At 35.9% G+C, this 16026-nt stretch overlaps 1 protein-coding gene across 1 annotated transcript; it reads left to right on the top strand.

Annotated features, from left to right (window-relative positions):
* The first annotated feature begins 3775 nt into the window (after nt 1-3775).
* On the top strand, nt 3776-4727 carry LOC145140032 (uncharacterized). The gene is made up of 4 exons (XM_079073653.1): nt 3776-3791; nt 3878-4092; nt 4177-4379; nt 4682-4727. Exons 1-4 carry the CDS (start codon nt 3776-3778, stop codon nt 4725-4727), a joined length of 480 nt encoding a protein of 159 aa, XP_078929779.1.
* Nucleotides 4728-16026: the final 11299 nt, after the last annotated feature.

Genomic DNA, 16026 nt, shown 5'->3' with positions numbered 1-16026 from the left:
TTTGACTGCACTCATTCTTTCTTCATGTTTCAATGCCTTTCTCCAACATAGTGGTATCGGAGCCTTTGGTTCAAGAATGAAAGATGAAGAAAATGGAGATAGCATTGAAGAAGAAGAGGATGACGTAGAAGATGGAATATGGTTGTGGTATAGGACCGGTGGTGGGATGCTTGTTGTTTCTACCCCTGATGATGGGACCGATGACACCATCTTCTTTCCCTGTGCCGGATTGATCATATGTGCGTTTGAAGTCAAAATAGTTCCGATCCAGATGAAAAGATTCTAGGGTTGTTGTTGATGATGATGATGATAGATAGTTATGTAAAGGAACAAAAGATTGATGAAAGGATTTTTGTTCATGTGTGGTGTATGATGCATGCCAAGTGAAAAGATCTTGGTATGAATATGTGTGGAGGAAAGGAGAATTCAAGAAGATAAAGTCTAATCACCTACAAGTTGTTTGTGTGTTTGATCTAGATGAAAAGATTCTGGGTTTGTGATGATGTTGTTGTTGGATGGTTCTGAAAAGGACCCAAAGATTGATGAAGGTTTGGTGGCATCAAGAGAGGAAAACATAAATGAAAGATGGAAAATATATGTCATTGACGAAAAGAGGTGATCGAATGGTTGAAGAAAATGATGAGTGTAAGGAATCCTAATGAAGGTAGTAATATTTTAGAGAAATCTGTAGAGGGACACGTTATCGGATGGTGTTTGTCTGAAAGATTATCAATAAAGGACACAAAAGATATGGAGCATGTACTTGGTTATGGATTTTTTCAATCCAATTTCGTGTATAGTCAAACAAAGGAGGCATGTTCATAAATCATAAGCCACCGGCGCCAAGGCCCTATATTTGTACTATAATCAAATAAATAAATAAATAAAGCCACAAGGACCAAAGGACAAAAGGTGTTAAAGTGTTGTCCAGTAAAAAGCATGGAAGAAACAGTAACAAAAGTTTGGTTATTTCCATGAGGGTGCTGTTGGAATCATCAAATCTACTGCAAGGAAAATAAAAATGGCCAAGAGTGAATCAAGTCTAGATTAAGGGGGAGTGTTAAAAGTTAATCTAGACTTAGGGTTATTTTGGTAATTATGTTGTAGTAGTTAATCTTAGTTAAAATTAGTTATTATAAGTTAGTTATTTCTGGAAAGTTAGTTAGTTATATGGAAGTTATTAACCATCAAAGTGAAGGGGTGCAATGGTTGTAAAAGGGTTGCATCTGTTGGTATGTGTGTGTATAAATACCTTCAAACATGTAAATTGTATTAATGTCGTTGATATTGTGATTAATAAAAATTCTGTTTTGACTGCACTCATTCTCTCTTCATGTTTCAATGCCTTTCTCCAACAAGAGTGACATGTATATAAAGCATATAAGTCACATAAATGAACAGTTATACACATTATATGAATCGTGTTGGGTAACACTAATATGTTTTGATAGTATCTTTTAGTTATAATCCATAGACAACACCCTACTAATTGTATTAATGATATCTTTATCATATTATTGATCATCATTGCATGCATGCCGAAAATTTGTTCTGGCTACTATTTGCTAAAGGTGTTAAAGTGTTGTCCAGTAAAAAGCATGGAAGAAACAGTAACAGAAGTTTGGTTATTTCCGTGAGGGTGCTGTTGGAATCATCAAATCTACTGCAAGGAAAATTAAAATGGCCAAGAGTGAATCAAGTCTAGATTAAGGGGGAGTGTTGAAAGTTAATATAGACTTAGGGTTATTTTGGTAATTATGTTGTAGTAGTTAATCTTAGTTAAAATTAGTTATTATAAGTTAGTTATTTCTGGAAAGTTAGTTAGTTATATGGAAGTTATTAACCATTAAAGTGAAGGGGTGCAATGGTTGTAAAAGGGTTGCATCTGTTGGTATGTGTGTGTATAAATACCTTCAAACATGTAAATTGTATTAATGTCGTTGATATTGTGATTAATAAAAATTCTGTTTTGACTGCACTCATTCTCTCTTCATGTTTCAATGCCTTTCTCCAACAGGAGTGACATGGATATAAAGCATATAAGTCAAATAAATGAACAGTTGTACACATTATATGAATCGTGTTGGGTAACACTAATATGTTTTGATAGTATCTTTTAGTTATAATCCATAGACAACACCCTACTAATTGTATTAATGATATCTTTATCATATTATTGATCATCATTGCATGCATGCCGAAAATTTGTTCCGGCTACTATTTGCTAAAGGTGTTAAAGTGTTGTCCAGTAAAAAGCATGGAAGAAACAGTAACAGAAGTTTGGTTATTTCCGTGAGGGTGCTGTTGGAATCATCAAATCTACTGCAAGGAAAATAAAAATGGCCAAGAGTGAATCAAGTCTAGATTAAGGGGGAGTGTTGAAAGTTAATCTAGACTTAGGGTTATTTTGGTAATTATGTTGTAGTAGTTAATCTTAGTTAAAATTAGTTATTATAAGTTAGTTATTTCTGGAAAGTTAGTTAGTTATATGGAAGTTATTAACCATTAAAGTGAAGGGGTGCAATGGTTGTAAAAGGGTTGCATCTGTTGGTATGTGTGTGTATAAATACCTTCAAACATGTAAATTGTATTAATGTCGTTAATATTGTGATTAATAAAAATTCTGTTTTGACTGCACTCATTCTCTCTTCATGTTTCATTGCCTTTCTCCAACAGGAGTGACATGGATATAAAGCATATAAGTCAAATAAATGAACAGTTGTACACATTATATGAATCGTGTTGGGTAACACTAATATGTTTTGATAGTATCTTTTAGTTATAATCCATAGACAACACCCTACTAATTGTATTAATGATATCTTTATCATATTATTGATCATCATTGCATGCATGCCAAGGCCCTATATTTGTACTATATTCAAATAAATAAATAAATAAAGCCACAAGGACCAAAAGACAAAAGGTGTTAAAGTGTTGTCCAGTAAAAAGCATGGAAGAAACAGTAACAAAAGTTTGGTTATATCCGTGAGGGTGCTGTTGGAATCATCAAATCTGCAAGGAAAATAAAAATGGCCAAGAGTGAATCAAGTCTAGATTAAGGGGGAGTGTTGAAAGGTAATCTAGACTTAGGGTTATTTTGGTAATTATGTTGTAGTAGGTAATCTTAGTTAAAATTAGTTATTATAAGTTAGTTATTTCTGGAAAGTTAGTTAGTTATATGGAAGTTATTAACCATCAAAGTGAAGGGGTGCAATGGTTGTAAAAGGGTTGCATCTTTTGGTATGTGTGTGTATAAATACCTTCAAATATGTAAATTGTATTAATGTCGATATTGTGATTAATAAAAATTCTGTTTTGACTGCACTCATTCTCTCTTCATGTTTCAATGCCTTTCTCCAACAGAAGTGACATGGATATAAAGCATATAAGTCACATAAATGAACAGTTGTACACATTATATGAATCGTGTTGGGTAACACTAATATGTTTTGATAGTATCTTTTAGTTATAATCCGTAGACAACACCCTACTAATTGTATTAATGATATCTTTATCATATTATTGATCATCATTGCATGCATGCCGGAAATTTGTTCCGGCTACTATTTAGTATCATCACCCCCTCCCCTTGATTATGAAGGAGCCAAAAGAGTTTCACAAGCAATAACTTTACTTCGGGTCCCTCATAATATTTATACATAACTTTTCTTTATTAATTCCGCTATATAGTAGATTTCATGTTTTTTTCCCCTAACTGTTTCTTTTTAATTTCGGCTATATACAGTGGATGGCTGACCATCCTAGCACAAAAATGGAGGTAGTGAGAGGTACTTTTCATTTCCTCTAGCTATTATTGTTTGACATTTTTAGTAACATATCAATAAGGTTATAGAATCTTACACTTAATTTGCAGCCAACCTTCCCCTTCATGTATACCGTTACATCGATATTACTGTGGAACGAATCAGACATTTAGAGGAATTAAGAATTTGCTCCTTAGGTGTCATTGTGAGACTCGTCCAAGTGGAAGATACGAACACACCCGAAATAATACGGTTTCTTCTTGAAACCCAAACATTTCCTATATGCCTTCGCTGCATTGATGTAGGCAGTGAACTCGCCAAAAAGGTAATGTCACACTTTCACTACAATCATATTCTTATAGTTACTTCATCATCTTGACCATGTATATCGATTTAATTCAATTTGCAGGGGGCAGCGTTTGTAGTTACTCAAATTCTTATGTCAAAAGATGGGCAACAATACATTGGTATGTTCCCGAACCGGTTTTATGGAGTAGCTGTGGTCTTGAGAAAAACTGTAGACCGGTTTGGGAGAAACCAACCTAATTCAGAATTGTTGAAGCAGATCTTAAACTGCTACATGCAGTTGGTTGAAGTATCTAGACTTTTCAGGTAAATTTTTATCTCACGAAGCTATTTGTATATTATCATCCTAACTCATGGTGCTCAATTAATGCAGTGGTTGTGATGCTTCCTGACAACTTGAAAAATGCCGCGTATCTCAACTATGCTTGTGTAAGTAGACATTTGTAAACACTTTAAACGTATAATTAGATGAATTTTAAACCATTCAACTTGTTATTTGTTTATTAAAGCAGTATAACAATAGAAGTTAATATCTATTCATTTAACATAAAAATGTTGAAACAACATAAAAATGTTGAAACTGATTTATAATGCTTTACAATTTGTAGTTCGGAGATCAAGAGCTTAGAAGTATTGCTCATCGAGTGCTCGTGAATGTGATGGGCCATGTATAGAGAATTCGATTTAACATCTCTTGGTCAAAGAATATTTTCTAGATGTTAATTTATATATCAAATGTTTGATGATCGAATTGTATTTTGAATATTTTTTGCCGAATATAGATGATCAAATTGTAAAAAGAAAGCTACTATTTTCATCATCATCATCATCATCATCATCATCATCTCTCTCTCTCTCTCTCTCTCTCTCTCTCTCTCTCTCTCTCTCTCTCTCTCTCTCTCTCTCTCTCTCTCTCTCTCTCTCTCACACACACACACACACATATATATATATATATATATATATATATATATATATATATATATATATATATATATATTCCGATAAAGTTCGTTTTCTTATCAAATAAATGAATGGAAATAATTTTATTTTCGCTAGTTAAATGAACGAATACAAAGAGAGGTATATATGTTCATTCATTTTTTTTGGAAACGGCCGATATTTTATAGAGAAGACCCCGCTAGCAAGAAACTAAACGAGGTCCAAAGAGTTACAACAAATACAAATCAAGAAATAGAAAAAGGGGATACATTCCAATTATCCCAACTACAAATACCTTTTTTACCCCTACATTTGATCCAAAGATAAACTAAGGACTTAATGTTCTCGACCGCTTGATTAGGATAACATGCCAATCGTTGAAATACTCTATTATTCCGAGATCTCCAAATAACCCATAGCATCCCATAACATATTGCAGAGAATCTTTTCCTGTGATTGGAGCAGTTTCCCCATTTGTATGTAAACTCAATGAGCTCCCCCACTGTGTTTACTGCCATATCCTTAACCCCGCACCAACTGAGAATTTTTTCTCGAACCAAACACGCAAACGGACATTTGATGAGTATGTGATCTGCATTCTCCTGCTGGTTTACACAAAAAAACGCAATACATGAAATCAATTGGAATGTTCCTGTGAATAAGTTCCATAGCACAAGGTATACGGCCTTGCACAGCTCTCCAGATGAAACCCACCACCTTTATTGGGATTAACTTGACTAATCATACCATGAGAGGGATTATTGATATGGTTGTGGTCAATTAAATGCCTGAGGGCCGCTACTCGATAGATACCATCAGGAGCAATTAAGCAATGAGTATCATCCGCACCAGGGTGCAACCTAACAGATTCAATCTTCTGGACTAAACTCAATAGGTGGTTCTGCAACCCGTACTTGGATGGGTTGGTCTTCCAGCACCAACTGATATCCCCGTTTCCATTGATTCTGTCCTTCACCTTACATCTCTTTTGAGACTCAATATCATAAAGAGCTGGATATACCTTTTTTAATTCGAGAGGTCCGATCCACTTATCGCTCCAAAATTGAGTGTTGTCACCAGATTTGACACGTTGTCTAAATACATCATTGATATTCATTCCTATAGATTCCAAGTCATTCTTTGCTCCTGCTATGTTGTTCCATACACCACTAAGAGATTTCTTAGAAAGATAGTCTTTAGGCTTGTTCGATAAGTTATGAAGTCCCCGTATGATCTTACTCCATAGAGCTGATGAATCATTCCACAGTCTCCACCACCACTTTGACTAATATTGTTATGTTCAAAGCTCGTATGGTACCAACACCTAAACCACCCAACTCTTTAGGACTAGTTACCTTTGTGAATGTTCAGGTACACAAATACAAAAAGAAGACTAATTTCGTAGGAAAAATTTCCGAAAAAGATGTCGAAAAATACAGACCATTTTCCGACAAAACATCAAACCTTAAAAAGCCCTACTTAATTACTGACGGTTTAACGACAAACTACCCCACAATATACGAGTTTTTAACCTCACCATAGTATTACTAAAAGTGTTTACCAAATACATGTAGTTTAAAAAGTATTTACTAAATATAATAAAATTAATTACAATCTATTTCCTATTTAAAAGTAATTACAAACAAAGATAACCCCACATGTTCTCTTCTTTTCACCGACCGTTGCTCCATAGGAACTGCCTTCACATAGCCCTCTTACAGATCCGACTTACAATCTCCAGGAGGAATATACATCGCCAGAAAGCAGTTAAAGAACCAATTCTAGAACTAAATGTTTGCACTATTAGAAAATCATGAAATATGGACAACCATATCCGTCGGTATTTGTCGGAACAAGCCGATACCGACAGATTGCAGACGAAAACGTCGGGATATCGCTCATGGGTAAATTAAACCGACGAAATTGCAAAGGAATAACAACCGAATACCGACAACATGTTTCCGTTGGTAAATTACCGACGGATTACCTACGAACTAGCGACGAGGGGATGTTTGACCAACTTTGTCTTTATTGCCAACGAATTACTGACTGCACACATTTCCGTCGGTATTCTGCCACTAAAATGAGTGAAAATTTTAAAACAGCCACATATTTTTTGTGCCTAAAATTCAAAAAATAGAAAAAAACCAATACATTAAATCTATAATAAAATTCTTATTCAAATCACAAAACTAATGACAATAAACCTTGTCTGTTATTGCATTGTACTTTGCATTTATTCAATGTATTTCATAAAAGTAACTAAAATACAAATCAATACAATTCATACATTTAAAATGCATTTCAATTGGCTCATCATAGTACTTAAGTTACATAAAAAATCATATGAATAGATGTCCACTTACATTGGCAAATCTATAAGCGGCTATAACTTTTTATACCTCTTAAACCCTTGGATGATGACCTATAATAAAATCTCAGATTTAGTACATCGGTTATTTATAAAATAAAAAAAATGTAAAAAAGCAAAAAATTGTATAGAATAGCAACTTACTTTACTCTGGCTGCCAATTGGGGAAATTTACTTTAACTTTTACCCATTATAGCTACATAGTTATGTATTTGACCGATTTTGTAACATCATAAAAATCATGCTAAATTTAAACTTTTAAAATCAACCCAAATTCACAAATTGTTTACAAATCATAGTTTCAAAATATTTTCTCAAACATCAAAGTCTCCCAAATTCATAAGTCATAAACAAGAGGATGTGTACGGACACGCATTCGCCTTCCCGCGGTCATCTGAAGTACCTGAAACATAACCCAAAACTGTAAGCCGACGCTTAGTGAGTTCCCCCAAAGTACCACCACACAACATAATAACAAACATCATGCATACAGAGCCTCCAGTCTGACTGGAACGCCGCACCGGCTTACAGAATTTCTGGAACGCTCACAGAACCTTCAGCATGACTGGAACGCCTCACCGGGCCTTCAGCCTATCTGGACCGTTCTCTGAGCCTGCGGCTTGATTGGTACGCCTCTCGGGCCTTCAGTCTATCCGGGACGCCCTGGGTCTCTTGGCCTTCAGTCTACAATGGTCCGCCTAAACCCAACCACACACTACATGTCGACATATAAACATACAGATAACCAGATAACCAGACAGATAACCAGTCAATCAGACAGATCTTATAGATCACTAAGCATAGCATCATCCTATATACCAGGATACCGATCTAACAGATCACTACATCACAATACCATACTATCACAAAATAGGGTATCTAATCCAATGAGCCGACCTTGGTGCCTTATACCCATGAGTATAGTGAGGAAAACTCACCTCGTAAACTGGACAAAAGTTGATGAGGTCTCGACTCTGAATCTCAGCTCTAATCAACACCTATTCCAACCAAATGACCAATCTCAGTCAAAATCTCAAAATACCCAAAATATCCTTAAAGTCAAACTTGGTCAAAGTCAAAGTCAAACTGGTCAAACCAACTAGTCAACCGAGCCAACCCAACCGAGCCAACCCAACCGAGTCAACTCAGTCGGATTGACTCAGAGTGAGTACGTGGGGCGTACACCGAACGTACGTTGGGCGTACTCGCGTCCACACACGTTGACCACCATCGGGGTGGTTGACCTCGTACGCATGGCGTACTCCGAGTACACGGGGCGTACTCCCAGAAGTCCAAAACATCCATTAAGAGCTTAATGGCTAAAGCTCTTACGTCCATTTTCTAGATCCATGGCTAAAATACTCTTAGGAGTCATAAAGTCTCCAACCTTATGACTTAGCATGACCGATAAGTGCTTAACTCAAGGTATTAATCCATTAAGACATTCTAAAATCTAAATGATACATGGAGCAAAACTAACCATTTGGAACCCATTTTTATGACTCAAGACCCTTCCAAAGGTCTGAATGGATGACTTAATTGGTCAAGAACATGCTTTGTTCAAGAATCATCATTTTGGGACCAAAAGAGACTTTAAAGAGCAAAAACCTAGATCTACAAGATGGAGTGGTAATGATGCAAGCTTTATACCTTTATGAGGTTGCAAACAAGCTAGAAATCCCAGATCTACAATGCACTCCACTCCAAGGTCTTCACACCACCTTCTTCCTTCTTCAAAACCCATTTCAAACTCTCTTAAAGGCTCACAATTAGCTCTATCTTGCTCTAGGGTTGCTTCAGGTACGAAATCTCTGAAAGAGGCTGGGTAAGAAGAGGGTTTATGTCCATAAATATGTTTAAATATAAGCCAAGACCCTAAAATTAGGGTTTGCATGCCAACTACGTACACCCCGCATACTAAGTGTACGCCCAGCGTACTAAGGCGCGCCTTAGTACGCTTAGCATATACACACGTACGCACGGCGTACTCATTCAATCCCAATTTTACCAAATTGCCACAATGGGCCCTTTTTCATACTTCCTTACACTTAAGGACCGAGAATGCAATATAATTAAATTATAGGGTCAAATTAGAAGTACCTTATCATCGGGATGTTACAATTCTCCCCCAATTGATCTAGATTTCGTCCTCGAAGTCGGTTGTGGCGAATAACTCAGGATAATGCTCCCACATCTCAGCCTCCGACTCCCAGGTCCACTCGGAGCCTCTCCGATGCTGCCACCGTACCTTTACCAAAGGTATCTCCTTGTTGTGTAGGACCTTCACCTTCCTTTCCAGGATAGCCACCAACCTCTTGACATAGTTAAGGCACTCATCGACCTGGATATCTGTAACGCCCGTGTTTCCAGGCTAGGCATTATTGTTGATGTAATAGTCTAGGTTAACCTTTGTAACTCTTTTGAAGTATTAATGATGAAATATTTGAGTATTATGTGTTTTATGCTTAGTTGTGTGGCTTAATTGAATTAAGAATAAAATAAGCGTCAAAATTAAAGTGTGAGATAAACCTGATATCTTTACATAAAGTTGTAGTGGTTGAAACAAGGATTCCAGAGATATAAAGAACGCCGAAATCCGAGTTATAACGAAGAAGTTATGACCTGTCGAAGTTTCGCGACAGAACCGGCACGACGCTGAATGACGTAAAATATGAATTTAACATAGAGCGATATCTAGCCTTAGTGATCTAAATGGAAGTTTTAGAGTTCGTTAAACCGAGAGCGTGCATAAAAAGAACGCCAAAATCTGACTTCGTATGAGGAAGTTATGATTTTCCGAAGTTTCGACTTAGCAGTGTGCAGCCCGAATACTCGATTTGAGATCGAGCGATTTATAGCCGAAACAATCTAAACGAGAATCGAAGATCTCATCGATAGTAGTCCAACGGTAAAAAGACAGACGAAAACGGACGTCGGATGTAGAAGTTATGAATTTATAACGGAGTTTTCCTGTCCCGGCCTACTAAAAATAATATAATAAAAATATAATAAAAATATAGTCAAAATTAGCCGACGGAGTCTAAACGAGAGTTGTAGAGCATAATCTCACCTACGCGTGGATATAAAGAACGTCGAAAACGGAGCTCGTATGCAAAAGTTATGAATTTCTGAAGTTCGGGGCGTGAACCCCAAGGCTGAGCCAATTCACGAGGTGAACATATATGGTTCACGAGGTGAACAGATGATGGACGTCTTCCAGGGCAAGTGGCCATGACGAACGCAATGACGTATCGAGCTCACGAGGTGAATATTAGAAACTCACGAGGTGAGCCAGTTCACGAGGTGAATATTAGAAACTCACGAGGTGAACTCAGAAAATTCACCCTATAAATAGAAATCGATGGTCAACCGAGTTTGGTTGCTCATCTCTTACTCTCCCACTCCCGATACTCTCTCTAAGCTCTATTTTAACCCCCCGAAGCCCCAGTGGTCATCCCGAGACCCGAAGCAAGTCCCGAAGCCCGAAGATCCCGAGAAGAAAAGAGTTTCCGAGCCGAAGCTCTGCCCGCGAGAAGCCCGACGTGTGAAGTGATCCCGGTTTCACCGAAGAATACTACTTCTACAAGCCGTAGTGCTGTCCGATCATCTTCTGATCAAGTGAGTGTGTAGTTACTTTCTTCTAATACATAAATACGAAGTATTTACTATGAAATAGGTTTATATTGGTGTTGATTTGAAGGGGGTACATAATCTCTTTCAAATGCACGATCTTATACAAGTATCGATTTAACGTACTAAGTATATGTGTTATGTGAGTGTATCGATGTTATCTTCTAATCTCATAGATATGATTTATTCTCTATGAAATACGTGTTATGTTTATGTATCTCATCTTTTATCTGGAATGTGTTTTGAATGAACATACTATACAGGTTTTAAACTATGTATAAAAGTGTATATTTTATTTACTAAAATGTTGGGTAGAACATGGGTAGATAGTTGTCTTGTGATAAAAAGATGAGAGGTCTCGATGTTTTTGATTTAGTCATCTAGCGGAGTTTAGATGACGACCACAGACTTTTCTAGACAGTCCTGTGGAACGCTAGCAGGCTCGCCACCTGTAGGTGTTAATAACTTGGGTGTTCATTCGCTGTACTCCATCCCCCTCATGGTTGCCTTATTTGACTTATATTGCTGAGGAACCCCCGAAGCATGTGTTGTCGTCCCGATGAAATATTCTTAGACTAGGTCCCTTATGTTAGTTGTCTTAGGGACGTAAAGTGAGAATAACGGGAATGGGTAATTGGGTTATTGTTGGTTGGTGGAATTAAATATAATTATTTATTGTGGGTTGCAAACCCTATATGCTCACCAGGCTCCCAAGCCTGACCCACTCAGTTTTCTTTGTATTACAGGTAGTGGCGCCAGAGCATAAGTTGGATGACTTGTCAAGTTATTTTTGGATTATAGACCTATTGTTTTATATAACTGTTGTAAGGTCTGTATTGTAATGTTTATGCTTTTGATCTGTTTATCGGAACATGACATCCCGGGTTTTGTTATACAATGAAAATACATTTCTTTATGAAATGCTTTGGTAAATCTTATTTTATCATATTTCGTTTTGGGAACAAATTCCGCAACTCTTTTAATCAAAGGATTACTCTGAAATTGTTTTAAAAGCATAAATTAAACCGGTCTTTTTAGGCCGTGATTTTGGGGATGTCACAGTTGGTATCAGAGCATTAGTTTAAGCGAACTAGGAATTCGTAGGATTTTTAGACTTAAACTTAGAATGCTAAGTGAAATTGTGAGATGTGTGTCTGTCATATTTTAGACACGAGCACTAGTTTATTTTAGGAAAATTACCTAAAATGCTTTTATGTGCTAAATGTTATATGTTTGCCATATATGATATTATTTGATCGGATCTATGGTCTGTTGCCGACCGGATCTGGAAACCTTATGTGTGTAGGATTCTAAGCGTACGTCTACGATATTAGAACTAACATGTAAACGTTTCGGAGTGATAAGGAGATTTATACGTCTATCGTAAATAAAGCTTTCTTATCTTAAATTCTCGCCCGGTACACCGAACGTCTGCTTGGATGTACAAAACTGTTGGATTAGATGTCTAAGCCCATAACTATTATTGGTATGTACTTGACCCGAGAGTAGCATGGTCCATTTGGGTTGCATATCATCAGGACAATTTGTTAGGATGGACTTTTGAGAGAAGGTTATTTATGGTTTATTAATATATTATAAGTTATAATATATTAATATGAAATCATATGATTTAATTAGTATCGATCAAGAATTAATTTGGAATTAATTTAGTGATCAAAAGAGACTAATTAAATCTATGGGGATTAATTATGATAATTAGTTATATTTATATGTGTTGGGCTTATGATCCATGTTGGACCAAGTTTATGTATGGATACAAAAAGAGTTGGGCCACATGAACCATGGATCATAAAACCCATGGGTATGGATTATGGGTTATACCCATGACCCTTGGAATCCTACATATAAATAGGTTACTCCATAGCCAAAATCACCACTTCTTTTCTTAGAGAAATATGGAGGTGTTTTGGTGCATGGAATTCTCTCTCAAGAGCCACCTTTGTCCTAGGTGTGTTGTGATTCCATTTGAGGCATTTCATACTATTGGTGCTAAGCTCTTAAGGCCAAATACATCAAGACTTCAAGCCACATAAAAGGTATGTTTCCCTAACTAGTATATTATATGGTTTATGTCAAATGCATGCTAGTTATAGGTTTAATGCCTTGGAAACCATTTGCATGTATAATAGAGAAAACATAGATCCAAGGTATTTAGGGTTGTATGTGCACCATATGATGTTGTAGTATACTAAAACCCAACAGTGGTATCAGAGCCAGGTTGTTTTCTATTATATTTGATGCAAATGTATTTTTTTTTTCAAGTTGAAGGAAAAAAAAGAAAAAAAACATGAAGTTTGTCAAATTTTATGATAATTACTTGATTTTATGAAAAACTAATTATTTATAAAATTTGAGTCACTTTACTACAAGAGTTGAATTAGGTCAATTTATTAAAAAAATAGAATGATATGATTATTTTATTTGTTTTAAAAGTTTGATCTAAATGGTTTTAAGGAGTTACAAATTTTGTCATAAAATTTTGGAACTCAAAAGTTTTTTTTTAAAGTTATGATCTTAAGAGTTTTGAAACTTCCATAAGTTATGGATGTGAAATGTCTCATTTATTAACTCTTTAGGTTATGAATTCCAAGAGTCTTCAAAGGATAATTGTCAAAGTTTCAAGATTTGTATTAGTTTATATGATTATCTAATTTCTTGAAAATTGTTGATGTGAATTATCTTTACTTATGAGTTTAATCTAGATCATAGAAAAATTATTTGATTATTGTGTTAATTGGAATATTTGATCTTAATGGTGTTTATGAACTCCATAACTTGTCCTCAAGTTATGGAAAGTGAAGAGTTTTTCTTTTTAAAGTGTCATTAAGTCTCATAGGTTATGAAAATAGAAGAGTCACTATTTTTAATGTCATCATTAAATGATTTAATGTCTTCCATAACTTGTCCTCAAGTTATGGAACTTGAATTTTTTTTTCATTAAACCTTAATTAAACTCATAAGTTATGAAAAATCCAAGAGTTTTGAAAGGTTTCAAAACTTGTCCTCAAGTTTTGGAATTTGTAAAGTTACCCCCCATGTATACTTTAATTCCAAACTAGACCTTAGAATTTTAAAAGTTTAAAATTCAACCCTTATACTATTATTATAATTTTAATTATATAGATATGTATAAGATAAAGTCGTCTTACCATTAGTAGGCCTCATTCACGAAGCCGGTCTATAAGGGGGGTATAAGGTTACTGCCTATAAAATGGCAGTTTAATGGGTGTCCACTCTCACTCACCGCTTCCTTGACCTGTGGAGGGTCGTTAGCCGAACAGGTAGGACAAGGACTATAATTCTCCCTTCATTATAAGTATAATGATAAATACTAAGTAACTAAACACTTATAAATTCCCAATCTTAGTTACTTAGGAAAATGTGAATAAGGTGCTAATCCATGAAATTACACTTTGCACTTTGTTTAAGCTGTTAGTGGAGCATGTGTGGTTAACCGGCACACTAACCTGTACTTAACAAGGTAGGCAAAGGGTAACTTAATGTTTATCATAGTATCGTTGGAGCGTGTGTGGTTAACCGGCACATCGATTGAGGGGTAAATATTAAGGGTACCAAGTATATTTGCATGGTTACTTCACACCTTGTTTTGTGATCCTCGGCATCCCAGTCACAAAACCTGAAGGGCACACTCGAGATTGAAACATGCCATTGAAAAGTTCAATGAATCTCAAAAGATCTAGGAGTTTCAAATCCAAGTAAAAAACCTAATTAAATTATTTCGTTTTTCATGGTGGAAATTGGTAAATCGTCATTTACCTACCTTCAACTATTTTATAACTCGGATTACGGCATCCCTCTTCCAGTTATAAATAGGTTGTTGGATCCTAGCCTTAATATTTCATATTGGGTGTTATATTAAGGACTTTAGATCAACTATCTTGAATATCTCCCAAAAGATGTCGAGTTCAGACATCTATGATCTTCCCAAATCTCTTGGAACTTTACTTCCTCCACCTCCTCCAATTATTCTCCCTAACCCATAAGTTCAAGGTCACTCAAGCCCTAATGGCAAGCAAGGTCTATGTGTGATCACATCTTAGAGATGAAGTCACATATTGACAAGCCGGGAGAGTTGGGTTTCAAAGTCTTGAGAAAGTTGGATGTTCAATCACTTTCTAAGTCACATAGTGAGTTCCTTTGGGACTACTATGATACAGACTATGACATGAACCTTAATGATCATATCTATTTGCTTGGTGCTGCTGAATCAGCAATGATCTGGAACGATAGTGAAGCAAATTTGATTAGAAGATCAACTTCCCCAAAACTTTATGGACAGTGACAATGGTGACACTGGAAATCCAGAAAAAGCATTCTCTTCCCAATGGAAAGGGATTGGCCATAGTCAACCCGATTGACCAAATGGTAAAGAGAAAGGCTAAGTCTGAGATAGTCCCATTACCAAAGGGTCCATATGTTTATTTTGCCAAAGGAAGGGGCGTTGATTGCAAAGCTGCCAAATTTACCTAAGGATGTTAAAGTCAATAAGTTTGACTCTACATCAGGTAAAGCCCATTATCTAACTCTGTTAAGTTCTATTCTGAGATCCTCATTACATGATGTGACTGGGTCACATGTTGATGTTTTAAGAATCAAAGAATAGAGAGAAATCTTAAAGGAAGTATATGCTGATTATGATCGCGAAGGTGGATTTCGATCGCATCAGAATTTTGAGCAGTTGCTTAAGAAGTTATGATATATTGCTAAGGAATAGATAACAACAATTTTCCATGTGGATTGTAAGGATAAGTTTTTCCGCAAAGTTTTAAAATAAAAGAAAATTGTTTAATTTTGTTTATTTGAAGTATCCTTACAATGGCATTTGTGGAAAATTGTTGCTTATATGATTCCACTGACAGCAATATTGGAAAATGGATTTGATTCTTTCATTTGTGGTAGTGTCTAAATTTACCAAATCAGGAAAGTTCCTCATCACCCAAGTTTCAATTGGACCGAAACTTGGAATCA

The sequence above is a fragment of the Lactuca virosa genome, chromosome 9 (genome assembly GCF_052849685.1).
Source record: "Lactuca virosa cultivar CGN04683 chromosome 9, Lactuca_virosa_CGN04683_v6, whole genome shotgun sequence".
Classification (NCBI taxonomy): domain Eukaryota; kingdom Viridiplantae; phylum Streptophyta; class Magnoliopsida; order Asterales; family Asteraceae; genus Lactuca; species Lactuca virosa.
Note: the sequence above shows the minus strand (reverse complement) of the source record. Positions and strands in the feature narration are given on the sequence as shown.

What these genes read in the sequence shown, in the direction of transcription:
- LOC145140032 (XM_079073653.1), top strand. An exon ending in GCAGTGAACTCGCCAAAAAG is followed by an intron (nt 4,093 to 4,176) that starts GTAATGTCACAC and finishes TTCAATTTGCAG; the next exon opens with GGGGCAGCGTTTGTAGTTAC. An exon ending in GAAGTATCTAGACTTTTCAG is followed by an intron (nt 4,380 to 4,681) that starts GTAAATTTTTAT and finishes TACAATTTGTAG; the next exon opens with TTCGGAGATCAAGAGCTTAG.